The sequence below is a fragment of the Pleurodeles waltl genome, chromosome 3_1 (genome assembly GCF_031143425.1).
Source record: "Pleurodeles waltl isolate 20211129_DDA chromosome 3_1, aPleWal1.hap1.20221129, whole genome shotgun sequence".
Classification (NCBI taxonomy): domain Eukaryota; kingdom Metazoa; phylum Chordata; class Amphibia; order Caudata; family Salamandridae; genus Pleurodeles; species Pleurodeles waltl.
The window spans coordinates 607,661,261-607,688,336 of record NC_090440.1 but is presented as its reverse complement, the minus strand read 5'-3'; the positions used below and the strand labels follow the sequence as shown (position 1 = coordinate 607,688,336).

The window sequence follows — 27,076 nt, the reverse complement described above, 5'->3', positions numbered from 1 at the left end:
GGAACATGTCTTTTTTTAGCCAAATTTTGAGGTTTGCAAAGGATTCTGGGTAACAGAACCTGGTCCGAGCCCCGCAAGTCACCCCTCCTTGGATTCCCCTAGGTCTCTAGTTTTCAGAAATGCACAGGTTTGGTAGGTTTCCCTAGGTGCCGGCTGAGCTAGAGGCCAAAATCTACAGGTAGGCACTTCGCAAAAAACACCTCTGTTTTTTTCCAAAATTTAGGATGTGTCCACGTTGCGCTTTGGGGTGTTTCCTGTCGCCGGCGCTAGGCCTACCCACGCAAGTGAGGTATCATTTTTATCGGGAGACTTGGGGGAACGCTGGGTGGAAGGAAATTTGTAGCTCCTCTCAGATTCCAGAACTTTCTGCCACAGAAATGTGAGGAACATGTGTTTTTTTAGCCAAATTTTGAGGTTTGCAAAGGATTCTGGGTAACAGAACCTGGTCCGAGCCCCGCAAGTCACCCCTCCTTGGATTCCCCTAGGTCTCTAGTTTTCAGAAATGCACAGGTTTGGTAGGTTTCCCTAGGTGCCGGCTGAGCTAGAGGCCAAAATCTACAGGTAGGCACTTCGCAAAAAACACCTCTGTTTTTTTCCAAAATTTAGGATGTGTCCACGTTGCGCTTTGGGGTGTTTCCTGTCGCCGGCGCTAGGCCTACCCACGCAAGTGAGGTATCATTTTTATCGGGAGACTTGGGGGAACGCTGGGTGGAAGGAAATTTGTAGCTCCTCTCAGATTCCAGAACTTTCTGCCACAGAAATGTGAGGAACATGTGTTTTTTTAGCCAAATTTTGAGGTTTGCAAAGGATTCTGGGTAACAGAACCTGGTCCGAGCCCCGCAAGTCACCCCTCCTTGGATTCCCCTAGGTCTCTAGTTTTCAGAAATGCACAGGTTTGGTAGGTTTCCCTAGGTGCCGGCTGAGCTAGAGGCCAAAATCTACAGGTAGGCACTTCGCAAAAAACACCTCTGTTTTTTTCCAAAATGTAGGATGTGTCCACGTTGCGCTTTGGGGTGTTTCCTGTCGCCGGCGCTAGGCCTACCCACGCAAGTGAGGTATCATTTTTATCGGGAGACTTGGGGGAACGCTGGGTGGAAGGAAATTTGTAGCTCCTCTCAGATTCCAGAACTTTCTGCCACAGAAATGTGAGGAACATGTGTTTTTTTAGCCAAATTTTGAGGTTTGCAAAGGATTCTGGGTACCAGAACCTGGTCCGAGCCCCGCAAGTCACCCCTCCTTGGATTCCCCTAGGTCTCTAGTTTTCAGAAATGCACAGGTTTGGTAGGTTTCCCTAGGTGCCGGCTGAGCTAGAGGCCAAGGATGTGTCCGCGTTGCGCTTTGGGGTGCTTCCTGTCGCCGGCGCTAGGTCTACCCACGCAAGTGAGGTATCATTTTTATCGGGAGACTTGGGGGAACGCTGGGTGGAAGGAAATTTGTAGCTCCTCTCAGATTCCAGAACTTTCTGCCACAGAAATGTGAGGAACATGTCTTTTTTTAGCCACATTTTGAGGTTTGCAAAGGATTCTGGGTAACAGAACCTGGTCCGAGCCCCGCAAGTCACCCCTCCTTGGATTCCCCTAGGTCTCTAGTTTTCAGAAATGCACAGGTTTGGTAGGTTTCCCTAGGTGCCGGCTGAGCTAGAGGCCAAAATCTACAGGTAGGCACTTCGCAAAAAACACCTCTGTTTTTTTCCAAAATGTAGGATGTGTCCACGTTGCGCTTTGGGGTGTTTCCTGTCGCCGGCGCTAGGCCTACCCACGCAAGTGAGGTATCATTTTTATCGGGAGACTTGGGGGAACGCTGGGTGGAAGGAAATTTGTAGCTCCTCTCAGATTCCAGAACTTTCTGCCACAGAAATGTGAGGAACATGTGTTTTTTTAGCCAAATTTTGAGGTTTGCAAAGGATTCTGGGTAACAGAACCTGGTCCGAGCCCCGCAAGTCACCCCTCCTTGGATTCCCCTAGGTCTCTAGTTTTCAGAAATGCACAGGTTTGGTAGGTTTCCCTAGGTGCCGGCTGAGCTAGAGGCCAAGGATGTGTCCGCGTTGCGCTTTGGGGTGCTTCCTGTCGCCGGCGCTAGGTCTACCCACGCAAGTGAGGTATCATTTTTATCGGGAGACTTGGGGGAACGCTGGGTGGAAGGAAATTTGTAGCTCCTCTCAGATTCCAGAACTTTCTGCCACAGAAATGTGAGGAACATGTCTTTTTTTAGCCAAATTTTGAGGTTTGCAAAGGATTCTGGGTAACAGAACCTGGTCCGAGCCCCGCAAGTCACCCCTCCTTGGATTCCCCTAGGTCTCTAGTTTTCAGAAATGCACAGGTTTGGTAGGTTTCCCTAGGTGCCGGCTGAGCTAGAGGCCAAAATCTACAGGTAGGCACTTCGCAAAAAACACCTCTGTTTTTTTCCAAAATTTAGGATGTGTCCACGTTGCGCTTTGGGGTGTTTCCTGTCGCCGGCGCTAGGCCTACCCACGCAAGTGAGGTATCATTTTTATCGGGAGACTTGGGGGAACGCTGGGTGGAAGGAAATTTGTAGCTCCTCTCAGATTCCAGAACTTTCTGCCACAGAAATGTGAGGAACATGTGTTTTTTTAGCCAAATTTTGAGGTTTGCAAAGGATTCTGGGTAACAGAACCTGGTCCGAGCCCCGCAAGTCACCCCTCCTTGGATTCCCCTAGGTCTCTAGTTTTCAGAAATGCACAGGTTTGGTAGGTTTCCCTAGGTGCCGGCTGAGCTAGAGGCCAAAATCTACAGGTAGGCACTTTGCAAAAAACACCTCTGTTTTTTTCCAAAATTTAGGATGTGTCCACGTTGCGCTTTGGGGTGTTTCCTGTCGCCGGCGCTAGGCTTACCCATGCAAGTGAGGTATCATTTTTATCGGGAGACTTGGGGGAACGCTGGGTGGAAGGAAATTTGTAGCTCCTCTCAGATTCCAGAACTTTCTGCCACAGAAATGTGAGGAACATGTGTTTTTTTAGCCAAATTTTGAGGTTTGCAAAGGATTCTGGGTAACAGAACCTGGTCCGAGCCCCGCAAGTCACCCCTCCTTGGATTCCCCTAGGTCTCTAGTTTTCAGAAATGCACAGGTTTGGTAGGTTTCCCTAGGTGCCGGCTGAGCTAGAGGCCAAAATCTACAGGTAGGCACTTCGCAAAAAACACCTCTGTTTTTTTCCAAAATTTAGGATGTGTCCACGTTGCGCTTTGGGGTGTTTCCTGTCGCCGGCGCTAGGCCTACCCACGCAAGTGAGGTATCATTTTTATCGGGAGACTTGGGGGAACGATGGGTGGAAGGAAATTTGTAGCTCCTCTCAGATTCCAGAACTTTCTGCCACAGAAATGTGAGGAACATGTGTTTTTTTAGCCAAATTTTGAGGTTTGCAAAGGATTCTGGGTAACAGAACCTGGTCCGAGCCCCGCAAGTCACCCCTCCTTGGATTCCCCTAGGTCTCTAGTTTTCAGAAATGCACAGGTTTGGTAGGTTTCCCTAGGTGCCAGCTGAGCTAGAGGCCAAAATCTACAGGTAGGCACTTCGCAAAAAACACCTCTGTTTTTTTCCAAAATTTAGGATGTGTCCGCGTTGCGCTTTGGGGTGTTTCCTGTCGCCGGCGCTAGGCCTACCCACGCAAGTGAGGTATCATTTTTATCGGGAGACTTGGGGGAACGCTGGGTGGAAGGAAATTTGTAGCTCCTCTCAGATTCCAGAACTTTCTGCCACAGAAATGTGAGGAACATGTGTTTTTTTAGCCAAATTTTGAGGTTTGCAAAGGATTCTGGGTAACAGAACCTGGTCCGAGCCCCGCAAGTCACCCCTCCTTGGATTCCCCTAGGTCTCTAGTTTTCAGAAATGCACAGGTTTGGTAGGTTTCCCTAGGTGCCGGCTGAGCTAGAGGCCAAAATCTACAGGTAGGCACTTCGCAAAAAACACCTCTGTTTTTTTCCAAAATGTAGGATGTGTCCACGTTGCGCTTTGGGGTGTTTCCTGTCGCCGGCGCTAGGCCTACCCACGCAAGTGAGGTATCATTTTTATCGGGAGACTTGGGGGAACGCTGGGTGGAAGGAAATTTGTAGCTCCTCTCAGATTCCAGAACTTTCTGCCACAGAAATGTGAGGAACATGTGTTTTTTTAGCCAAATTTTGAGGTTTGCAAAGGATTCTGGGTAACAGAACCTGGTCCGAGCCCCGCAAGTCACCCCTCCTTGGATTCCCCTAGGTCTCTAGTTTTCAGAAATGCACAGGTTTGGTAGGTTTCCCTAGGTGCCGGCTGAGCTAGAGGCCAAGGATGTGTCCGCGTTGCGCTTTGGGGTGCTTCCTGTCGCCGGCGCTAGGTCTACCCACGCAAGTGAGGTATCATTTTTATCGGGAGACTTGGGGGAACGCTGGGTGGAAGGAAATTTGTAGCTCCTCTCAGATTCCAGAACTTTCTGCCACAGAAATGTGGGGAACATGTCTTTTTTTAGCCAAATTTTGAGGTTTGCAAAGGATTCTGGGTAACAGAACCTGGTCCGAGCCCCGCAAGTCACCCCTCCTTGGATTCCCCTAGGTCTCTAGTTTTCAGAAATGCACAGGTTTGGTAGGTTTCCCTAGGTGCCGGCTGAGCTAGAGGCCAAAATCTACAGGTAGGCACTTCGCAAAAAACACCTCTGTTTTTTTCCAAAATTTAGGATGTGTCCACGTTGCGCTTTGGGGTGTTTCCTGTCGCCGGCGCTAGGCCTACCCACGCAAGTGAGGTATCATTTTTATCGGGAGACTTGGGGGAACGCTGGGTGGAAGGAAATTTGTAGCTCCTCTCAGATTCCAGAACTTTCTGCCACAGAAATGTGAGGAACATGTGTTTTTTTAGCCAAATTTTGAGGTTTGCAAAGGATTCTGGGTAACAGAACCTGGTCCGAGCCCCGCAAGTCACCCCTCCTTGGATTCCCCTAGGTCTCTAGTTTTCAGAAATGCACAGGTTTGGTAGGTTTCCCTAGGTGCCGGCTGAGCTAGAGGCCAAAATCTACAGGTAGGCACTTCGCAAAAAACACCTCTGTTTTTTTCCAAAATTTAGGATGTGTCCACGTTGCGCTTTGGGGTGTTTCCTGTCGCCGGCGCTAGGCCTACCCACGCAAGTGAGGTATCATTTTTATCGGGAGACTTGGGGGAACGCTGGGTGGAAGGAAATTTGTAGCTCCTCTCAGATTCCAGAACTTTCTGCCACAGAAATGTGAGGAACATGTGTTTTTTTAGCCAAATTTTGAGGTTTGCAAAGGATTCTGGGTAACAGAACCTGGTCCGAGCCCCGCAAGTCACCCCTCCTTGGATTCCCCTAGGTCTCTAGTTTTCAGAAATGCACAGGTTTGGTAGGTTTCCCTAGGTGCCGGCTGAGCTAGAGGCCAAAATCTACAGGTAGGCACTTCGCAAAAAACACCTCTGTTTTTTTCCAAAATGTAGGATGTGTCCACGTTGCGCTTTGGGGTGTTTCCTGTCGCCGGCGCTAGGCCTACCCACGCAAGTGAGGTATCATTTTTATCGGGAGACTTGGGGGAACGCTGGGTGGAAGGAAATTTGTAGCTCCTCTCAGATTCCAGAACTTTCTGCCACAGAAATGTGAGGAACATGTGTTTTTTTAGCCAAATTTTGAGGTTTGCAAAGGATTCTGGGTACCAGAACCTGGTCCGAGCCCCGCAAGTCACCCCTCCTTGGATTCCCCTAGGTCTCTAGTTTTCAGAAATGCACAGGTTTGGTAGGTTTCCCTAGGTGCCGGCTGAGCTAGAGGCCAAGGATGTGTCCGCGTTGCGCTTTGGGGTGCTTCCTGTCGCCGGCGCTAGGTCTACCCACGCAAGTGAGGTATCATTTTTATCGGGAGACTTGGGGGAACGCTGGGTGGAAGGAAATTTGTAGCTCCTCTCAGATTCCAGAACTTTCTGCCACAGAAATGTGAGGAACATGTCTTTTTTTAGCCACATTTTGAGGTTTGCAAAGGATTCTGGGTAACAGAACCTGGTCCGAGCCCCGCAAGTCACCCCTCCTTGGATTCCCCTAGGTCTCTAGTTTTCAGAAATGCACAGGTTTGGTAGGTTTCCCTAGGTGCCGGCTGAGCTAGAGGCCAAAATCTACAGGTAGGCACTTCGCAAAAAACACCTCTGTTTTTTTCCAAAATGTAGGATGTGTCCACGTTGCGCTTTGGGGTGTTTCCTGTCGCCGGCGCTAGGCCTACCCACGCAAGTGAGGTATCATTTTTATCGGGAGACTTGGGGGAACGCTGGGTGGAAGGAAATTTGTAGCTCCTCTCAGATTCCAGAACTTTCTGCCACAGAAATGTGAGGAACATGTGTTTTTTTAGCCAAATTTTGAGGTTTGCAAAGGATTCTGGGTAACAGAACCTGGTCCGAGCCCCGCAAGTCACCCCTCCTTGGATTCCCCTAGGTCTCTAGTTTTCAGAAATGCACAGGTTTGGTAGGTTTCCCTAGGTGCCGGCTGAGCTAGAGGCCAAGGATGTGTCCGCGTTGCGCTTTGGGGTGCTTCCTGTCGCCGGCGCTAGGTCTACCCACGCAAGTGAGGTATCATTTTTATCGGGAGACTTGGGGGAACGCTGGGTGGAAGGAAATTTGTAGCTCCTCTCAGATTCCAGAACTTTCTGCCACAGAAATGTGAGGAACATGTCTTTTTTTAGCCAAATTTTGAGGTTTGCAAAGGATTCTGGGTAACAGAACCTGGTCCGAGCCCCGCAAGTCATCCCTCCTTGGATTCCCCTAGGTCTCTAGTTTTCAGAAATGCACAGGTTTGGTAGGTTTCCCTAGGTGCCGGCTGAGCTAGAGGCCAAAATCTACAGGTAGGCACTTCGCAAAAAACACCTCTGTTTTTTTCCAAAATTTAGGATGTGTCCACGTTGCGCTTTGGGGTGTTTCCTGTCGCCGGCGCTAGGCCTACCCACGCAAGTGAGGTATCATTTTTATCGGGAGACTTGGGGGAACGCTGGGTGGAAGGAAATTTGTAGCTCCTCTCAGATTCCAGAACTTTCTGCCACAGAAATGTGAGGAACATGTGTTTTTTTAGCCAAATTTTGAGGTTTGCAAAGGATTCTGGGTAACAGAACCTGGTCCGAGCCCCGCAAGTCACCCCTCCTTGGATTCCCCTAGGTCTCTAGTTTTCAGAAATGCACAGGTTTGGTAGGTTTCCCTAGGTGCCGGCTGAGCTAGAGGCCAAAATCTACAGGTAGGCACTTCGCAAAAAACACCTCTGTTTTTTTCCAAAATGTAGGATGTGTCCACGTTGCGCTTTGGGGTGTTTCCTGTCGCCGGCGCTAGGCCTACCCACGCAAGTGAGGTATCATTTTTATCGGGAGACTTGGGGGAACGCTGGGTGGAAGGAAATTTGTAGCTCCTCTCAGATTCCAGAACTTTCTGCCACAGAAATGTGAGGAACATGTGTTTTTTTAGCCAAATTTTGAGGTTTGCAAAGGATTCTGGGTAACAGAACCTGGTCCGAGCCCCGCAAGTCACCCCTCCTTGGATTCCCCTAGGTCTCTAGTTTTCAGAAATGCACAGGTTTGGTAGGTTTCCCTAGGTGCCGGCTGAGCTAGAGGCCAAGGATGTGTCCGCGTTGCGCTTTGGGGTGCTTCCTGTCGCCGGCGCTAGGTCTACCCACGCAAGTGAGGTATCATTTTTATCGGGAGACTTGGGGGAACGCTGGGTGGAAGGAAATTTGTAGCTCCTCTCAGATTCCAGAACTTTCTGCCACAGAAATGTGAGGAACATGTCTTTTTTTAGCCAAATTTTGAGGTTTGCAAAGGATTCTGGGTAACAGAACCTGGTCCGAGCCCCGCAAGTCACCCCTCCTTGGATTCCCCTAGGTCTCTAGTTTTCAGAAATGCACAGGGTTGGTAGGTTTCCCTAGGTGCCGGCTGAGCTAGAGGCCAAAATCTACAGATAGGCACTTCGCAAAAAACACCTCTGTTTTTTTCCAAAATTTAGGATGTGTCCACGTTGCGCTTTGGGGTGTTTCCTGTCGCCGGCGCTAGGCCTACCCACGCAAGTGAGGTATCATTTTTATCGGGAGACTTGGGGGAACGCTGGGTGGAAGGAAATTTGTAGCTCCTCTCAGATTCCAGAACTTTCTGCCACAGAAATGTGAGGAACATGTGTTTTTTTAGCCAAATTTTGAGGTTTGCAAAGGATTCTGGGTAACAGAACCTGGTCCGAGCCCCGCAAGTCACCCCTCCTTGGATTCCCCTAGGTCTCTAGTTTTCAGTAATGCACAGGTTTGGTAGGTTTCCCTAGGTGCCGGCTGAGCTAGAGGCCAAAATCTACAGGTAGGCACTTCGCAAAAAACACCTCTGTTTTTTTCCAAAATTTAGGATGTGTCCACGTTGCGCTTTGGGGTGTTTCCTGTCGCCGGCGCTAGGCCTACCCACGCAAGTGAGGTATCATTTTTATCGGGAGACTTGGGGGAACGCTGGGTGGAAGGAAATTTGTAGCTCCTCTCAGATTCCAGAACTTTCTGCCACAGAAATGTGAGGAACATGTGTTTTTTTAGCCAAATTTTGAGGTGTGCAAAGGATTCTGGGTAACAGAACCTGGTCCGAGCCCCGCAAGTCACCCCTCCTTGGATTCCCCTAGGTCTCTAGTTTTCAGAAATGCACAGGTTTGGTAGGTTTCCCTAGGTGCCGGCTGAGCTAGAGGCCAAAATCTACAGGTAGGCACTTCGCAAAAAACACCTCTGTTTTTTTCCAAAATTTAGGATGTGTCCATGTTGCGCTTTGGGGTGTTTCCTGTCGCCGGCGCTAGGCCTACCCGCGCAAGTGAGGTATCATTTTTATCGGGAGACTTGGGGGAACGCTGGGTGGAAGGAAATTTGTAGCTCCTCTCAGATTCCAGAACTTTCTGCCACAGAAATGTGAGGAACATGTGTTTTTTTAGCCAAATTTTGAGGTTTGCAAAGGATTCTGGGTAACAGAACCTGGTCCGAGCCCCGCAAGTCACCCCTCCTTGGATTCCCCTAGGTCTCTAGTTTTCAGAAATGCACAGGTTTGGTAGGTTACCCTAGGTGCCGGCTGAGCTAGAGGCCAAAATCTACAGGTAGGCACTTCGCAAAAAACACCTCCGTTTTTTTCCAAAATTTAGGAAGTGTCCACGTTGCGCTTTGGGGTGTTTCCTGTCGCCGGCGCTAGGCCTACCCACACAAGTGAGGTATCATTTTTATCGGTAGACTTGGGGGAACATAGATTAGCAAAACAAGTGCTATTGCCCCTTTTCTTTCTCTACATTTTTTCCTTCCAAATATAGGAGAGTGTGTAAAAAAGACATCTATTTGAGAAATTCCCTATAATTCACATGCTTGTATGGTCACCCCGGAATTCAGAGATGTGCAAATAACCACTGCTCCTCAGCACCTTATCTTGTGCCCTTTTTGGAAATGCAAAGGTTTTCTTGATAGCAATTTTTTACTCTTTATATTTCAGCAAATGAATTGCTGTATACCCGGTATAGAATGAAAACGCACTGCAGGGTGCAGATCATTTATTGGCTCTGGGTTCCTCGGGTTCTTGATGAACCTACAAGCCCTATATATCCGCGCAACCAGAGGAGTCCACCAGACGTAACGGTATATTGCTTTCCATAATCTGACATTGCAGGGAAAAGTTACAGAGTAAAACGTAGAGAAAAATTGATGTTTTTTTCACCTCAATTTCAATATTTTTCTCTTTCAGCTGTTATTTTCTGTAGGAAACCCTTGTAGGATCTACACAAATGACCCCTTGCTGAATTCAGAATTTTCTCTACTTTTCAGAAATGGTTAGGTTTCTGGGATCCAGCATTGGTTTCATGCCCATTCCTGTCACTGACTGGAAGGAGGCTGAAAGCACAAAAAATTGCAAAAATGGGGTATGCCCTAGTAAAATGCCAAAATTGTGTTGAAAAATTGGGTTTTCTGATTCAAGTCTGCCTGTTCCTGAAAGCTAGGAAGCTGCTGAGTTTAGCACTACAAACCCTTTGTTGATGCCATTTTCAGGGGGAAATCCACAAGCCTTCTTCTGCAGCCACTTTTTCCATTTTTTTTTTAAAAACGAAATTTTCACTGTATTTTGGCCAATTTCTTGGCCTCCTTCAAGGGAACCCACAAAGTCTGGGTACCTCTAGAATCCCTAGGATGTTGGAAAAAAAGGACGCAAATTTGGCTTGGTTAGCTTATGTGGACAAAAAGTTATGAGGGCCTAAGCGCAAACTGCCCCAAATAGGCAAAAAAAGGCCTGGCACAGGAGGGGGAAAAGGCCTGGCAGCGAAGTGGCTAAAATCACAGCTGTTTGGCAAACAAGCGCACATGCGGTGCACATTTAAATAGAAGACCCCAACCCCGGGTGAGGCTCTCTGGCTATGAGGGTACAAAATAAACATCAAGAAGGTGACTACACAATGTCGGCTGAGACAAAAATGTGTCGGCGCCATCTTGGACTATGCATATATACAGATAAGGTTCCATATAATTTCAGAGCCCTACAAAAGATCGCTATTACATTGAAAACAAATAATCAACAGTGAAAGAGCACACATAAATAAATATGTACAAGACAAAGAATGAAAAATAAAACATAGCAGCAGCCACAGCTCCAACATATTATAAGTGTGTTTAGCGGTGCAGCCCACTAATATATAAATAAATACACAACAAAAACAACTAAAGACAAATAACTCATATATTACTGGGAAATGCAGCCTGAACCAACTAGTATGAACACAGTTACATTTATATTAGAGCCCACATTTCAGACATATCATTAAGGCCCCTTCTAGCCATCCCAAATCTCTCGATCAAGCGAGCTTCCATCCTAAACAGAGCGGAAGCATTTGGGTAGCCCATTTTTGCCCTTCCTGCACAAGAACAGTCCTCAGAGGCATTGCCCTCTTTTTAAGTGTTCTGCAGAATGCAGCACTCATGTAAAGATGAAAAACAAGGAGACATTAACATATTTCTCCTCATTCTCTCTCCTGGGAAGCCATAGCATTTTGACTCATTCCCATGTCTACCAGTCTCGGTACATCTCTTAATGCTGGGTGAATGTGTGGGAACACCCACACTCCACCCATGGAAAATCTTCCAAGGGCAGTGTAATGCAAGGCATCAACTTGCTCTGCCTGCAATACTCCAGATTTAATAAGCACCACATGGGTATTTGCACAAAATATAAACTTTCAATATTGAATTATAAAAATATCAGAAAACAATAGTGATACAAAATGTTGGGATGCAGAAATATCGCTGTCAAGAATATTGATTTTTCCAGGTAAATAGCATTGTGGTCAAGAATGTTGTTAACATCGTTTTCAATAATACAGTTGTAAAAAATATCGTTATTTGGTTATCTTTATGTGTTTTATTTCTTATCATAACTTTATGTGTTATTATTGTTTGCATAATCATTAATTATATTTTTAAATATGGTTTGCAATTTTAAGTGATTTATAATTTTTGATCTAATTGCTAAAATGATTTAAAATGTTGTAGGGGGTTGCCAGGTTTGGGGGGTATAGCTTGGGAAGTTAAGTATAATTTAACAATTGATTATTAATCTATTATTATCATTTAATTGATTATTAATTATGTAAATTGTGTATTAATTAGTTTTTTTTAAAGTTATATATTAGGATTTGTAGGGGTAGAGGGTCGGAAGTTTAATAATTAATAATTATTTGTTAATTCATGAATATGATGTAATTGTTTATTAAATATGTTACTTGTGTTATACTAATTTCATTTCAGAGCTCCTCTGTCTCCCCCTCCTGGGTAGAGGCCAGCAGGTCCCTCCTGGTACCGAGCAGCGCCATTTTCCGCTAACCGTGAGCTTTGTGTGTGCCAAAGCTTGTTGGTGGAATACAGCGACGCAATCCAGACTGCAGTCATCCATCCGGCGTAGGACATCTTCTGCACCAACCAGGAACCCTTCTTGGGTGCATAACTGACTTTGTCTTCTCACCTGTAGTTCTTCTTTCGCACCTTCATCTGGATTACCAGAGGCTCCTGTTCTCCCTGGACTATTCAGTGCTTCTTGGACTTGGTTCCTTTCTTTCACAGGTTTTCAGGTCCAGGAATCCATTGTTGGTGTCTTGTAGTCTCTCCTGGTTCTTGCATAATCTTCTATCATGACTTCTTGTGTGTTTCAGGAAAGTTACTGTGATTTACTTCTGTTTTTCTGGGCTCTGGCGTGGGATCGATTACTTACCTTTGGTCTTTTCTTACACTCCCAGCACCCCTCTACACATTACACTTGCCTAGGTGGGAAACCGACTTTCGCATTTCACTATTTTAGTATATGGTTTGTGTTCCCCCTAGGCCAATTGCAAACTATTGTGATTTTTACCATTTGCTCTGTTTACTTACCTGTTTTTGGATTCTAGTGTATATATTGTGTATATTACTTACCTCCTAAGGGAGTATAGTCTTCAAGGTATTTTTGGCATTTGTGTCACCAAAATAAAGTACCTTTATTTTTGTAACACTGAGTATTTTGTTTCATGTGTGTGAGTACTGTGTGACTACAGTGGTATTGCAAGAGCTTTGCTTGTCTCCTAGTTCAGCCTTGGCTGCTCAGCTGCAGCTTCCTCTTGACAGCCTAGCTGCAAGACACTGACTACGTTTCACTAATAAGGGATAACTGGACCTGGTATAAGGTGTAAGTATCTTTGGTACCCACTACAAACCAGGCCAGTCTCCTACATCCCCGTACGGCCCCCTCCACCCAGATAACATCCTTTTTTATGACACTAGGCGGGCCTTACCGCTGGCTACCATTATTCTATAAATATGATGCCCGACTGGCATCTTGGAATAGCGCTAGCTGGTAGTATACTCTTTCTTGCAAAATTGCGTTACTGCAGTTTTGCATGAAAAAGTATAAATATGCCCCTATAATTTTTTTGCGCAATATTTATTGGTCATCTATTATATCAGTGATACACCGCAAGGCCATGCAAGGTGACTTTGTGTTCCTTTGTAAATCTTATTTAGGGATTGCGTTGCCCATACGACACTCTGCGTGATGGAAGGGCAGTGCAATGCCTTGATAAATCTGGCCCATGGTGTTTGCAATGAGAGATACGTCTGAGCCATACCAGAGTTTGACTACCTAGAAAAGCTTACTACTTTGTGCAATTATTGCCATTTTTCTTTGGAGGGGACAGTTATTACGAAGGCTTGGTGGTGGATACTCTAATGGTAGGGAATGGGGGGACAGACAGACAGGTGCTGATAATCTTGGTGAACTGTCTACGAGCAGGGGTACATCCACAAGACTACTACGAGACACATTTATTTAGGACTGGGGATGTGGCAGGGGGATACGTCTTATGTTAGGAGGAGGAGATATAAAAAGATATTGGAATATTGGAAGTTTGAAGATGAAGTGTGTGGAGTGGTGGGAAGCCAGGAATAAAGTGGTAACCAATGGATTTTCTTTAGGAAGGTGAAGGAATGTGATGGTTGAGAAGAATGTGGCGTGGTGACGAGACTATTCTGCCATTCCATTTTGAAGTTGGCAAGAGAACACACAATGAGGCAGTTATTTGGAGACCAGTTGGGACTGGGTGATGAATGGGTACACTTCTATTGGGATGGGGCAGGGGATTCTTTGAGGGCCAATGTTGCCCACATTAGGGGAAATGGGGGAGAAGGAGTCCAAGTCACACGTGATCTGGTCCCACTAACAGGATTGGAATTGTTGAAAATGATGAAGAAAGGTATCAGAGTGACACAACATAGACGGGAATAAAAAAGAGATGCTTGCTGTCAGTTATTGCCAAGGAGGGTAGGAAGAGAGGCCTGCAAACCAGCAGCCCTTAACAAGGCTAGCAAAGAGGTTAACAGAGAAATTCCTGTTTTATGTAAGGCATTGGATACATGGGAATGTGAAACACATAGACATTGGATATGAATGGCCCATGTTTAGGCATGATGGAGTTCGTTTATCTGTTTTGGCAAACATTATTTATTTGAACTACGCTAAGGACAATCTTGGAAGAATAGTGAGAGAAGATGGAGTGACCAATTTGGGGGACAATTAGAATACCTTCGTGGAGGATTTTCTAGTGGCAGTATGGGGCAGCCCAGACTAAGGAAAGGGGAGAGCAGGGAAGGAAAGAAGAAACCAAGAAGAGGGTAAGAACATCTTAAGGAATACAGTTGAATACAGCCTGGGCTTAGTGTGGGAAGGCTGAACAAGGACTCAATTGAGATTTTGCAACAAGAAGTAGGATGTTAATAGTCTGACTTGTTAAAAGTGTTGCATTTAAGGATTGGGGCGGGGCATTAGCGCATTAGGGGTGGTTAGGACAGGGGAGGTGTGTGGGAGAGAGTTCATTGGGAGGATATTGTCAGGGACATTTAATATGCATGACTAAGATAAAGGTTGGTCTAATGTGAGCTCTGCTTGCTTCCAATTAAAAGCAGCCTTTTGCAGAAGCATCCTAATTATCAAGAGTCATTCTTCCACAAGATATGGCAGGGCATTGTTAGGAATGAACTGTGCAGTACCTCCAGAGAGGCATCACTGGGAACTTCTGATCCCCGGGAATACAGGCATTTTTGACAGGGTTACCTAGAGCCTGAAAATGGAGGATTAGCTCACAGTCACCCTAATGCCAGTGTTCAGGGATTCAGAGAAAATGTTCTTAATGAGTCTGTTAGTGAGGCAGATGGAAGTGGTACAGTGCTCTGGAGTTTTAACCAGAAGTCCTGGGAGGTTAGATGGAAAAATGCAGAGGCTGGACACTGCTGACACATCACATATCCAGAGAACTCTCCTCCATATGTTAAGAGCCAGAGAAAATCCATGGTCTCCAGGTGAACAGAGTAACATGCAAAGTCATGGAAAGAACTTTCTGAGCCAAAGCCAATTATGTTGTAGATCTGTTGTACACCATAGAACTAGCCCATAGTTATGATAAAAGCGTACCATCACAAGCGTTTCAGTTGGAAGCAACTGAAAAACAGTCTTTGGAATCCAACATTAGAAACACTTTTTGTGCTTGTGCGTCTTCCTCGCCACCAATGAATAAAGTGCCAGGGTAATGAGACCTCAAGACCCCACAAAGTGAAGCAACACTAGTCAACGAATCAGTGTGAATTTCCAGCAATAACCCACTGACGCTCACATACGTTATTCTACTAAGACGTTTTCATTGTAATGCCTTACCTTTAGGATCATAAGTGCAGCGGATTTCCGGTGGTGTACAGACACTGAAAGAAAGATGACACCAACTGAGGGACCAGAATGTACAGTAGCATAGTGACAGAAATCAACTGCAGAACTTTGCCATGACTGCTTCCTGCCTGCTCACCTACGGCCTCCCTAAGTGGAAAATACCAGCAAAATTCGGGGAGGGGGGTTCACATCGGAAGCAAACAGGATATTTGGAGAGACATGCGTGCCTCACAGACAAGTGTCTTTGAGTAGGAGGGATATGGCAGATCGAGAGTTCATTTAAGGCAGGCAGCCAAAGCACAAAACGTATAATGGACCCTTTGGTCTTGTTATGTTTGTGTCAATGTCTTGGCTTTTTCGTGTGTTTTTTTCGTGTGTAGCTTTTCTGATGAAGAGCTTACGTTGTCAGTGCAAGTGCGCTTCTGGTAGAAGGAATAATATAGGGATTGTGGCGCTTAATGCACAAAAATGTGCATGGCACGGTAAATATCATGCAGTACGAACCAGTCTATACATTCTTTTCAGCTTTCTGCACAATACGGTCCAATTTTAGATCTTCTAGACCCTGTGGACATGCAAAGGCTCAGAGCCAACATACCACCTTGAGACAGGGAACTAGGTGGACTGTTCACCACAAACCACCTGTACATTAAATGAGGATCACTCTCAGCAATGATCACTCATGCAAGCCTGCATGATTATTTGCTTTAAGTGTGTATGGAAAGTCCTTTCACCATAGATGAACATACAAAAGCATCCACAGTATATTAAGACATTATTAGAATCAATGTCTCAAACTAATGCAGATAATACGTAAAACTGTGGTGGCCCAAAGAGGTCGATGGCCTTCACTAAGCATTGTTGGCAGCTCAGCTCATGCGAACCAATCTCCCAGGAAGAAAGCTAACTGTGCGAGAATTAAACACACTTTAATGATTATTTTAAAAAGAGTATGCCTCATGATGAATGATGTAAAATGCAAGAATTAATATAATAATATTGTTGCACTTTCATTCAGTTCCATAACACACTATAAATCATATGAATACATATATGAATATTGACCTATTATCAAACTATGATAAAGGAAGTATTAACTATTGTGCAATGAACACTAAATGCAACACCTTGTTATAAATGCTACATGTACATGTTTCAGATATAAATATATAACATTCAATGTGGGTAAGTCAGCAGAAAAATTAAAAATATTACGTTTTAGTGCCCTGCAAATGATGTTAGTATGTATGTTATCTATCTAAGGTCTGCCAAATAAGAATAACAGTAATATATTACTTTGTATTATACAGAGAATGGCAAATATTATACCCGAAAATTAATAACCCTTTCCTCATCTCATTTTAAATTTGTACAAACTATTTCTAAGTAAACCCCACCTATCATGGCTCAGAAAATGATGCTACTACAACATATGGCTTTTTCTTCAGGAGATATTAGCTTCAGTTTCTGCATTATGACATTGGTTGCGGTTTTACTACATGTTAAAGCCACATGCGTACCTCATTTCCAACCTTATTTCCCAGTAAAAATTCATAAAGATAATGCCTGGAGGGATTTGAATGGGAAAATACCATGAATGAATGTACCTTGTGCATCGACTCAGAATCTGACATCGGGCCCAGACTTTGTTTGTACCCTATTTTTGATTTCTCACAAAACTCACAATGATGCTGTCTGGCTCTCTGCTTTCATGAATTTGTGTATGTGCGTTAACACAGAAAAACTAGCCCATATTTATACTTTTTTTGCATCGCATTTGCTCCGCTTTTTGACGCAAAAACAGCGCAAACTCACAAAATACTATTGGGGCATATTTATACTCCGTTTGCGCCGAATTTGCGTCATTTTTTTAGACACAAATTCGACGCAAAACGAACTCCATATTTATACTTTGGCGTTAGACACGTCTAGCGCCAAAGTTCCTGGAATTAGCGTCATTTTTTTGCGTGAACACCTTCCTTGCTTTAATGATATGCAAGGTAGGCGTTCCCGTCTAAAAAAATGACTCCGATGCTATTGCGTCGGATTTATACTCCCGGGCAAAAATGACGCCCGGGAGTGGGCGGGTCTAAAAAACCCGCATTTGCGCCGGATTTTAGCGCCTGGGTCAGGGCAGGCGTTAAGGGACCTGTGGGCTCAGAATGAGCCCAGAGGTGCCCTCCCCTGCCCCCAGGGACACCCCCTGCCACCCTTGCCCACCCCAGGAGGACACCCAAGGATGGAGGGACCCACCCCAGGGACATTAAGGTAAGTCCAGGTAAGTATTTTTTTTTTTTTTTTTTGTGGCATAGGGGGGCCTGATTTGTGCCCCCCTACATGCCACTATGCCCAATGACCATGCCCAGGGGACAGAAGTCCCCTGGGCATGGCCATTGGGCCAGGGGGCATGACTCCTGTCTTTGCTAAGACAGGAGTCATTTCAATGGGGGATGGACATCGTAAAAAAATTGCGCAAATCAGGTTAAGACGATTTTTTTGCCTCAGCCTGACTTGCCCCATTTTTAGACGCCCAAACGCCATTTTTCCCTACGCCGGCGCTGCCTGGTGTACGTGTTTTTTTTTCACGCACACCAGGCAGCGCCGGTCGGCTAACGCCGGCTAACGCCATTCAATAAATACGGCGCCCGCATGGTGCTTCAGAATGGCGTTAGCCGGCGCTAATTTTTTTGGCGCAAAACTGCGTTAGCACAGTTTTGCGTCAAAAAGTATAAATATGGGCCAATTGTATTTTGCAAGTTTGCGCCGTTTTTGCGTCAAAAAATGACGCAAATGCGGTGCTAAAAAAGTATAAATATGGGCCAAAATACTAAACAGAAGGCCATAATTTGGGGTTGTAATATTTGGGTTGTCAGAATATATTAATGTTCACCACACGAACTGCAAATGGAACACAACAATAACAAGCATTTTCAATGCCACGGGTCTCGCATTTGCTTGAGTTAAAGCTATTAGCGTAAAGAAAAAAAACTGCAGCGCGATCGCACTATATAAAATGCAGCGCAATTGCGCTGCGTGGAAAATAAACAGATAAAGTAGTCCGGACCCCTAGCTGAAAACATCGAGCCTCATATGTTTTTAGTAGTTTACCGGTGCTGTGTAGGTGGTCTAAACACTGGAAAAGGCATGACGTATGCATGCCTTTCACAAATGAAAGCAAGCGGATTTTGAAAGGCAAGCCCAGGAACCAATGTAATGACTGACGTGACATGGCGTGGTTTGAAGCCCAAAGAGAGATTACAGAATAGACGGAGGGCTTTGCGCTTGCCCACAAAAAGGCCTCAATCAGCTAAAACAGCAAAAAATTAAATATAAGCTCAGAAATCCCATTTGTGGGATGTAAATCCAGGCATATTAGGTGCTGGTGGTCAAAATGTCGGAATCAGGTGATGTCAAACACAGCACTGAGCTAGTTGACATTTATGAAAGTCACAATGAGGATCCTCTTTAGGTCTGGCATAGAGGCAGATTTAGATGTTTCTTAATCACAGTGCAACAACAAATATTATATTAAAATATACATACATTAAGTGGCTTTAAGTCGGACCTCTTAAACCACTGCTCTGTTCAAATGCCATTCTCATTTTGCTTCTGCTTACCACAGCATACAGTATGGGGCAATGGGTTAGGGCACTTCACTCTTTGGATCACTTGCACTGTGAGTGACAGCATTTTGCTACATCATATGTTCGCATCTGCCTAAAAAGAAGTGCACTTCAGTGCCAGAGGTTTTGGATCAATACTACAGATTGCCAATGCTTTGTCCATTTTTTAGCCTTTATTTCTTAGTTATCCTCCTGTGTTTAAACTATCCCTCCGGGTTGCAGAAATTCAGAACCAACTGTGCCTTTTCTTTGCTCCTCGAAGAATTATAATTTCCTGTGATGTGCTTTTAAACTCAAAACGATTTTTATACTGTCCTGAGTACACCTGCCTCCTGTTCTATAAAAAAAATTATTTGATTTTATTGTAATTTATTTTTCATGGCAAAGGTGTGGCCACCATGTTAGGGTATGTTATATGTTTTCATTGTTTTAGTTTGTGGTCTGTTTTTACAATTACCAAAAAAACCTCAACAGCTTCCTAAACCAATATCTATTTTCTTTGCCAGTGGTTGTTGTATTTTGTTATACAATATATGGACGAACAGCACCAGGGCAGGCTGGTCAGTGTGGAGAGTCAGTGAATGGCCTCCGTTATCACCCAACGTCCTCAGCAACTCTACATGTGCACGCGGCAACCACCTCCAGCCATCCCCTCATAGACTATAACAGACAGATGCTTTAAGGAACAAATCATTAACTCAGACAGAATATAGGCACTCCCTGCGCAGGCCTTCAGCCTCCTGCTGTTACCAGGCTGTCACTCAGGGACACTCTCCTCGACTTTTAAATAACCATGATATATTCTGAGCCAAGAATAATTTAACACAGAAATTACAAAGGCACAGACTGAGGCAAACCCTTACAACCTACAGCCTCACCGTTCTTAACCATCTCTTAATTCCATAGGGCAATATCTAGAGAATCAAACCCTAACTTGAAACACGCTCGAGTCTGATTGCATGTGAAAACAAGCATTTGTAATGCAATGGGTCTCACATATTTCAAACAAGTTAACTGTCATCTTTTGACAACAGCGCCCACAAGCAAAAATTTTTAAAAAATGAGTGAAAACCCCGAAAAGACGACTTAACAAAACAAAAGAAAGTTAGCTTAAAAAAAATAAAACTTTGCAAATGTGTTGCCCGGCTGGGCACGGTTTTGCCAGTCACAAGCATTCTGTTTGCGGGGCACTAGAAGTTAAAAAGAACAAATAGTACCTCAATCACGTCGGGAGCAGAGGACGGGCACTAATTAGTTGATATCAATTAGTGCTTGATCCCTGCTCCACAAAGAGGAACGGAAATGATGCTAGACATGCCTTGACGAATTATGAGGCTGTAAGGAGTGCCGGGCAAACCAATAAATGGTGAGCGACTCTCAGGCTCAACCCTAAAAATGTACTGGGACGGGGATATCACTTTACTTAATACAAAGATTTTAACCTGCAGCCCTAGATTAAATCCCCATCCATTTAGGCCTTATGTGCGGATCAACTGTCTAAATTAATCTACCTGAAGACACCAAGGATAACAGATTTTCTCTAGGGGCATTAAATACCTCTATCGAAAGCCATTTCCCAATAGTCCTCCAAATAAGTAAATAACCTCTTTACTCCATTTAAGCGGCACCATTTTGGCCTAGAAAAGCACTAAAGCAAATGTAAGAGAGCAGTAGAAGATCTGCTCTTTTGAAAAAGAGGATCAGTTAGAACATTGAGCCCTCTGTTTGAAAAACGAAAATGTGCTTAACTAATACTAACAAAATCTATAGAAACAACAGTTTGGGAGTTTGGTGGCCATTTTCGAGGCGACAGATCTACAGTGAATCAGACTCAGGTTTCTCAAGATGGACATCAAATGACATTGCAACTCACAAATGCTTAGAATGGAGGGGAAAAGTAGAAAAAAGTCATTGGTGATGTCTTGCTGTGAGTTCTGGTGGGTAGAAACAGGGCTTGGAGGTTAAAGTTTCAGCGGACCAGTCTGAAAGAGTGAAACAGCTATCCCAACAAACAAAAAAAACTTTGAGGTTCATGGCATGGTTGTATGAGGGAATCACGCATGCCATTACCATGCATGGTTTTACTGCACGTCCATAACAATGCATATGCCTTTACCACGTATGTCTTTAACACAAAAGATTTTACTATGCATATGCCTTTACTATGCATTTGCATTCCTTTACAACAAAAATGTAAGTAGTTTACAGGTAAGTAAAAAAAATTATATATACATATATATATATATATATATATATATGTGTGTGTATCTATATATATATATAGATATATATATATCTATATGTATATCTATATATATATATATATATATACACATATATACACACACACCTATTGGAGGTCGACAGTAGGTAGTTATAGTTAGGACCTAGTTTCCATATGAAAATTGTTTTTGTGTTGAAAGTTCTTGGGTGATCCATCCAGCAGGGGCTGAGAAAAAGAGGGGTCTCAGAACACGTTTTCCCCATTAATTTTTCCATAAGGTCTTTATATACACCTACAGCCCAAACTGCTAAACGGAATTACACCAAACTTGGCAAGAAACTAGATCCTGTTCTGCAGATTGTGCTTTTTGTGATTTGGTGTAAACCGGTTCAATAGTTTTGGAGATATTTATGGTAAAAAAAATATACATATCTAGGCACGCTGGTTTCTCTGTGGATGCAACTGTCCCCGTTCTGATATCTAATTGGCTGCCAACACTTCAACAAGGAAGTGTTGGGAGCCATTTTGGGACACAGCTTCAGCCGAGTTCCCAAAGAAAAATGAAAAAAAGAGAAAATGGGCCAGGTAGGTCCACACTGAGCCCCTAGTCTTGGTCTAGGAGTCCCTCACGGACCCTGCAAGAGCTAAAAAGCATTTTTTTAAACCTTGGAAAAATTTGCAGATCTGGATCCACGGATGTATATGAGACTTTGAAAAAAAAGGGTGGTCTCCTGCCCTTTTCTTTTATATTGCCCCTGAGTGGGCCAGGCCCAAGGTGCATTGGTGGATTAAAAAAGGACGGGGGTGCATGGAGCCCCCCTCCTAAGGCTTACATCAGCCCCGGGGGCCACCACCTCCGTGGGATGATTAAATTAAAATATGTGGGAGGGTTACATGGGCCCCATGCCCCGGAGACCACCACCTCCCTAGGTCAAAATCCTTATTTGAATGGGGGCGGCCCGTACAGCCTCCCCACACCGCCGGGGACTGCCTTTTCCCAGGGGCTAAATAAAGAAATGTATGCAGGGGGGCTGCGCGCCTTGTCCTGCAGTCATGGGGACCACCACCTCCCTTGAGCTATGTTAAAAGTTGGAGTGGGGACACATGGCCCCTATCGTGGAGCCAATAATGGTCCTGGGGACTGCCACTCTCCCAAGGCCAGCTCCTGATATGTCCTGGGGTACCCACCCCAGGACATAGCTGTTTTCTCTGATTCGGTGGAGCTTCAACAGCTCCTGCCAAGCCAGAGCAAACACTGGCAAATAGCTCTTGCTTGATAGGAGCAGAATGTTTCTTTGTTTCCCTGCCTACAGAGATGCGGGCAGGGAATAAGACAAAAGGATTGCTCTCACACACAGGGAGCTGCATGTTTAGCAGCTCCTTGTGTGTGACAGCAAGGTGGGGAGCCGACTGGGACTTCAGTGGCAGTCAGGCTACCCTTGTGGTCCCCAATGCTCATGACTGGGATCCTGGGGGGCACCCAGGTGACATGACCGGGACCTGGGGGATGGGGTTCCGCCCCCCTCCTTCATTCATGAAGGCCGGGAAATGGGGTCCCTTTGGCAGCTCTGGCCATGATCCTCATTTCACTGAAATTAAATCTCACCAGGAAGGACTTTTAAATCTAAACATAGCAGGTGCCCCTGTTGAAGCTCCACTTCTGGAAAGGACCAATGATCTTAACTCTTGGGCTTGGCAATGGCAAAGCATGTGTGTTTCTGTGGCAATTCCATATTGAAAAATGATCTGAAAGCCTTCATGGAGGTGAATGCATCGTTGATATATTGGAGCACATTCTGTATGTAACTGTGACGAGTGAGTTCCTTCTTGTCATCTCCTGGTGAGAGCAGAGTCCATGGTTCTCCCGTTCAATTGCTACGAGTATGCAAATGTGCAAATCACCCTAAGCTCCACCCAACTGTCCCCACCCACCTTAGTAGTAGGCAAAGGTCTTCCCCCTTTTACCAGGATGATGCAGGATGACGGACAGCTTACCAAAGAGCCCCCTAGTCTGTTCTGTTTCCCACTGATTTTGATAGAGCATTTTTAAATCAGAGGAATATGAGGACATCTCCACAAAACAAAGAAGCACTTACGTCATATAGATAACAAGAAGGACCCTGGTTTGGTGGAGATTCACGTCTCTGTAGTCTTGTTGGCCTCCCTATAGGAGGATTCATGATATCTGATATTGCTGGATAAAGACGCACCAGAATCAACCATTTTGCCAGAAAGCACACAAAGTCACTGGTGATATTTCCTTGTGCTCCAGTACGCAGCTGTAGTGTAGAATATGTACTGGACATTTGACCAAGGAGGCAGAAAGAACTTCACTGGGGTTATTTTGTGCAATACTGTGGACTCTTGTTGGACAAAGGGGCAGGTGACGTTCTTTTGTGCTGAGTCACTCACACAGGTACTGATTCACCCACAAAGACACTCATACACCCACTCACAGATGCACTTCTCACAGATGCACTCAGACACTCACTCAGGCACCCACCCACAGACCCACTCAGACATTCACACACCCACTCATCGACCCTCTCAGACATTCATGCACCCACTCACAGACCCACTCAGGCTCATGCACCTACTCGCTGACCCATTCATAGACTTATTCACTCACTCACAGACACAATCAGATACTCATGAACTCACTCACAGATGTACTCAGTCTCATGCACCCACTCACAGACCTACTTAGACACTCATGCAGCCACTGACAGACCTACTCAGACTCATGCGCCCACTCACAAATCCACTCAGAGCTCTTGCACCCACTCATAGACCCATTTGAAAACTCACACACTTACTCACAGACCCACTCAGAGATTCATGCATCCACTCACTGTAAGAGGCTGGCCTGGTTTGTAGTGGGTACCAAAGATGCTTACACCTTTTACCAGATACAGTTATCCCTTGTTAGTGAAAGGTAGTCAGTGTCTAGCAGCTAGGCTGTCTAGAGGTAGCTGTAGCTGAGCAGCCAAGGCTGAACTAGGAGACACGCAAAGCTCTTGCAATACCACTGTAGTCGCACAGTACTCACATACATGAAAGAGAATACTCAGTGTTACAAAAATAAAGGTACTTTATTTTGATGACACAAATGCTAAAAATACCTTAGAGACTATACTCCCTTAGGAGATAAGTAATATGCACAGTGTATACACTAGAATCCAAAAACAGGTAAGTAAACAGTGCAAATAGTGAAAACCACAATAGGTTGCAATGGGCCTAGGGGGAACACAAACCATATACTAAAATAGTGAAATGCGAAAGTTGGTTTCCCACCTAGGCAAGTGAAGTGTGTACAGTGGTGCTGGAAGTGTAAGAAAACACCAAAGGTAAGTAATAAACCCCACCCCAGAGCCCAGGAAAACAGGATTAAATCAAAGTAAATTTCCTGAAACACACAAGAAGTCATGATAGAAGATTATGCAAGAACCATAGGAGACTGCAAGACATCAAAGATGGATTCCTGGACCTGAAGACTTGTGGAAGAATGGGACCAAGTCCAAGAAGCACTGAAGCGTCCAGGGAGAACAGGAGCCCCTGCTGTCACGGATGAAGGTGCTTAAGAAGAAACACCGGTGGAAGACAAACTCAGTTATGCACCCAAGAAGACAGATGCGGGTTCCTGGTTGGTACAGAAGATGTCCCACACCGGATGGAAGATTGCAATTTGGATTGCGTTGCTGTATTCGCCAATAAGCCTTGGCACACGCAAAACTCGCAGTTGGTGGAAGATGACGCTGCCTGGGACCAGGAGGGACCTGCCGGCCTCTACACAAGAGGGGGAGACAGAGAGGGCTCTCAGCAACTCAGAGAGCCCTCAGAAGACAAGGCAGTGCACACAAGAGTCCCACAGCATGGGGACAAAGGAGGTGCAAATGGAGGCCCACGCAGCACGACACAAAAGGATGCCATGCTGCAGGAGAACTACTCAGGAAGCTGTGCGTTGTAGGATGGAGTACTGGGGGCCTAAGCTGTGCTGTGTATGAACAGCTTCTTGGAAGGTTGCACACAAGTCTTAGCAACTGCAAGTCATGCAGTGCACGGGGGTACTGTCTAGTTTGGGGAGGCAAGTTCTTACCTCCACCAAAGTTAGACTGCTGGACCTTGGGACTGTCAGGGTCACTTTAATCCACCACCCATGTTGCTGGATCCATGCTCGTCATCTGGAGAGGGGACCCACACCACCAGTTTTCGCTGCAGAGAGGTGACTGCTGAAGCAGGGAAGTGACTCCGTCACTCCACAGGTGATTTCTTCGGTTCTTCTGGTGCAGGCTGAAGACAGGCAGTCCTCGGAGGATGCATGACCTGAAAACTGTTGCAGTTGCTGGCAGGAGCTGAAGTTACAAGGTTGCAGAAGTTGTCTTTGCTTCTTTGTTGCAGTTTATAGAGTTCTTGGAGAGTTCAGCGACTGTTCCATTGGTAGAAGATGAAGTAAAGGATGTAGAGGAGTTCTGCTGGAGTCTTGCAATCCTAATCTGAGGAAACACCCAGGAGAGAGACCCTAAATAGCCCTGAAAGGGGGATTGGTCACCTAACCAGGTAAGCATCTTTGAGGGGAGGGCTCTGATATCACCTTCTGGCACTGGCCACTCAGATGCTCCCAGAGTGCCCCACCCCCTTGGAATCCAAAATGGCAAAGCCCATGGACATTCTGGAGGAGCTCTGGGTACCACCCCTGGGGTGATGATGGACAGGGGAGTGGTCACTTCCCTTTCCTTTGTCCAGTTTCGTGCCAGAGCAGGGACTGGGGGTCCATGAACCGGTGTAGACTGGTTTAAGCAAGGAGGGCACCATCTGTGCCCTTTAAAGCATTTTCAACGGCTCTGGGAGGCTACTCTTCCCAGGCATGTAACACCTATTTCCAAAGGGAGAGGGTGTAACACCCCTCTCCCAAAGGAAATGCTCTGTTCTGTTTTCCTGGGCTTGAGCTGCTCAAGCAGCAGGAGGGCAGAAACCTGTCTCGGAGGTGGCAGCAGCTGGGGCTGCCTGGAAAACCTCAGAAGCCTGGTATGGCAGTACTGGGGGTCCACTGTGGAGCCCCCAGAGTACATGGGACTGTACAACCAATACTGGAATCAGTGTACAATTCCCGGTTGTTAGACACCTTACCTGGCCATATTTGGGGTTACGATTGTGAAGCTGGACATAGGTATTGACCTATGTCCAGTGCACGCGTAAAATGCCATCCCAGCACTCACGAAGTCTGGGAAAATGGTCCTGGATGACGTGGGGGCACCTCTGCTAGTGCAGGGGTGCCCTCACACACAGATACTTTGCACCCAGCCTTCAGGGTTGGAAGGCCTGACATATAGGTGACTTATAAGCGACCTGATGCAGTGAAAATGGATGTGAAAGGGTGCATGCATCATTTCTTGCAGGCTGCAAGGGCAGTCCTGCAGAAGCCATTGCATTGGCTTCCTATGGGTCACCTCCTTTCTCACCGGCAGAACCCAGAGAGTCCGCCTCCCCCCATTCTGCTCGGAGGCCACCAAAATCATCTGTGGCTTCCCCCAGGGTTCGTCCCTCAGCCCGGCCCTCTTCAACGTCTACATGGTCTCGCTCGCTAACATCGCCCGATCCCACAACCTCAACATCATCTGATATGCCGACGACACCCAGCTGATCCTCTCCCTAACCAAGGACTCTGCCAAGACCCACCTCCACAAAGGAATGAAGGCCATCTCCGAATGGATGAAGAGCAGCTACCTCAAACTCAATTCTGACAAGACGGAGGGCCTCATCTTCGGCTCCACTCCCTCCGTATGGGACGACTCCTGGTGGCCTGCCACTCTCGGAACCACTCCGACTCCCACTGACCACGCATGCAACCTAGGATTCATCTTGGACCCCTCACTATCTATGACCAAGCAAGTCAACGCCATCTCCTCCTGCTTCAACACCCTCCACATGCTCCGAAAGATCTACAAATGGATACACACTGAAACCAGAAGAACAGTCACCCAAGCCTTCATAAGCAGCAAGCTGGACTGCGGCAATGCCCTCTACACAGGAACACTGGCCAAACTCCAGAAGAGGCTGCAGC

At 45.7% G+C, this 27,076-nt stretch overlaps 1 protein-coding gene across 1 annotated transcript in view; it reads right to left on the bottom strand.

Moving 5' to 3' along the window:
* LOC138284363 (mucin-2-like) overlaps window positions 1-27,076 on the bottom strand; it is a 1,502,605-nt gene that overhangs the window by 788,386 nt on the left and 687,143 nt on the right. The window contains exon 28 of the mRNA XM_069223056.1: window positions 15,160-15,203. Within this exon, the coding sequence (XP_069079157.1) occupies window positions 15,160-15,203 (44 nt within the window). The remainder of the gene's footprint in view (window positions 1-15,159; window positions 15,204-27,076) is intronic.